Here is a 2,490-nt window from a genome sequence, read left to right on the forward strand (position 1 = left end):
GGCCTATTTCGCGTGCGTGTACCAAATGTCATATTATGAATTCTTTCGTAATATAAATTATTTTACCCAACGGTCCAATGACTCTCACTATGTACCATGGCATGCGTTGTCATAACTACCGAAGGGGAGCGGCAGACCATGTGTTAATATAACGGAAGCACAGAAGGACGATAGATGGAGATTAACGTGAATCTGATACTTAAGTATACATTGATATGGATAGACATAGCATTGTGATGAATTGGATTTAATCCATTTGTATAACTACGTGTGGGGGGTGGAGAGAGAGAGAGAGAGAGAGAGAGAGAGAGAGAGAGAGAGAGAGAGAGAGAGAGAGAGAGAGAGACAGAGAGAGACAGAGACAGAGACAGAGACAGAGAGACAGAGAGAGAGAGACAGAGAGAGAGAGCGAAACAGAGAGACAAACAGAGAAAGAGATACAGAGAGATCTAGAGCGTCTCTCTCTCTCTCTCTCTCTCTCTCTCTCTCTCTTTCTCTGGGATACGGATGCGACAGATGAAAGTACGATCTTGAAAATGAGCTCATCAGACTATTGCTTGCAAGTTGAAATGTCCGAATGTCAGTGCTAAAATATTAGAAATGAAATGAAAGTGTTGTACAATATTGAAATATATGTACTTAAGAAAGCTTCTATGCCAATCTCCAAAGACGGCATAACTCTTCCTTTCTAACGCCTTTTTAGCAATGACCCATCCAGCTAAAACGACGATTCAATAATTCGGCAAGTCCTGTATTAAATGGCTGTAATGTTTCACAAAGCCGTTCAGTAGCATAGTTTTCCAGTTCAGGGTGACTCATTTTCATTTGAGGGCAGACCTTCATTGGGTAATTGGTACAGTAGCAGCTTCTTTGGTCGTTATAAAAGAAATGCTCGGCTAGGAAGAAATTTCTGACTCCTAAGAAATCTTCTATTTTCCGCATTTCGATAGTTGGGTTAGATTTGAGAACATCTCCGTCGACAAAATGGATATTTGTAAGCGGGAATATTTGTAACCATCTAATTATGTGCTGTACATAAATACTGACATCCAGAAATTCATTCTGTTCCAATCTCTTGTATGTCAGCATTTTATCCAATACAGAAGCCTGGAATTTTATTGACGCTTTAGCTTTTGAGTTCCTTATCAATTGTGCTTCTCGATCCCTCCACACAGGTACGTAGTCTACTAACGCTCTTTCCACAGGGTTACAGAACACAAAAATAATTTTCACATTTGACTTGAAATATTTAGCAATGGTTTTAGGAGCATAAGTGGGTGTATGAAAGACATCAGTATCAAAATCCATCGTTACTTGCTTATTTGTGGAGAATGGCATTTGTGATTGGTACCATTCTTCATCCTTTTCAGCTTGCAAACTCGCAAAGAAGCCAGTCTCTCTGTTCGGACCAACAATAGATGGGTGTATTTTTAGAAACTTGTACAACGATGACGCTCCACATCTTCTGACCCCACCTATGATGGCTTGTGGTAAACGTTGCTCACACCCTCTCTTGCTTAACTCGGACGACTTCATTAGTTTGCCCTCGTTGTAAAAAGGACTGACTGGAACATAGCAGGACCGTAATAGTCGTTCGGCAATATATGCATGGACGTTGGTACTGGCTTCCCATAGTGACGGAAATAGAGCTCCGTGTTGGAACCACCCTGAGAAACCAACACCGTCAACGCTTTCGTTTTGCGATATATCCACTTCGTTGTTATTTATCCTCGGTGCATCGATGAAACGTATGATCAAAATTGACGTCACAATAGCGATGGCATATAACATGTACGTTTCAAGGCTACGACGACGAAGAATCTTTGATATTTGGTGAGAAGACCAAATCATGATGGCTACAGTCCCGGGCTATAGTCAGCAAACAAGCAATGGAGGTATACCGTCACACTTTGAACGATGTGTCTACGACTACACAACTGAGCATGGACTAATTGAATTAGTGTATCACATGGTACGTAGGAACACACAAACAAATCACTACACAGGATGGTGCCAGATACGAATAACAGATGACTGTATTTGGAATAAAATTATACTGCCTGCATTCTTCATGATTTTCTAAATCGTGTATATTATTGAAAAGATTTAAAATGAAATACAAATCCATTTGTACATATAATAGTTTGACATATATTCGCTCTGCAATGCTCTACACAACATTGGTATACTTAGAATTTGATATCATAGATAGATTGATTGAAATAGAAGGGGGAACGAAAATATCGACATTCAAAACCACGATGCACGATTTCGACTATTAAAATGAAAGTACACAAAGAATATAATCCCTGCTGTCGTCATTGTCGTAACACGCCATCCTCTTTATATTACGGTAGCGCTACCTAACGTACGTTTGCGAATTGCGTCCTCTGCGGTTTGCGTCAGTGCAAAAAATGCTCTAACATTGGTTTGCAAGTATACGTTATTCATGTTATTTGATTTTTCCATGAAGTTAGAATGTCATTTTAG

General features: G+C 39.7%; 1 protein-coding gene across 1 annotated transcript; it reads right to left on the reverse strand.

Annotated features, from left to right (window-relative positions):
• Nucleotides 1-699: 699 nt before the first annotated feature.
• On the reverse strand, nt 700-1,851 carry LOC144444955 (heparan sulfate glucosamine 3-O-sulfotransferase 1-like). Its single transcript, XM_078134506.1, has one exon. It carries the CDS (start codon nt 1,849-1,851, stop codon nt 700-702), a length of 1,152 nt encoding a protein of 383 aa, XP_077990632.1.
• Between the last annotated feature and the right edge of the window lie 639 nt (nt 1,852-2,490).

The sequence above is a fragment of the Glandiceps talaboti genome, chromosome 13, assembly GCF_964340395.1.
Source record: "Glandiceps talaboti chromosome 13, keGlaTala1.1, whole genome shotgun sequence".
NCBI classification, from domain to species: Eukaryota; Metazoa; Hemichordata; class Enteropneusta; family Spengelidae; genus Glandiceps; species Glandiceps talaboti.

Excerpts from the sequence above, each read along its gene's own strand:
- LOC144444955 (XM_078134506.1), bottom strand. The coding sequence starts at position 1,851 with ATGATTTGGTCTTCTCACCAAATATCAAAGATTCTTCGTCGTCGTAGC.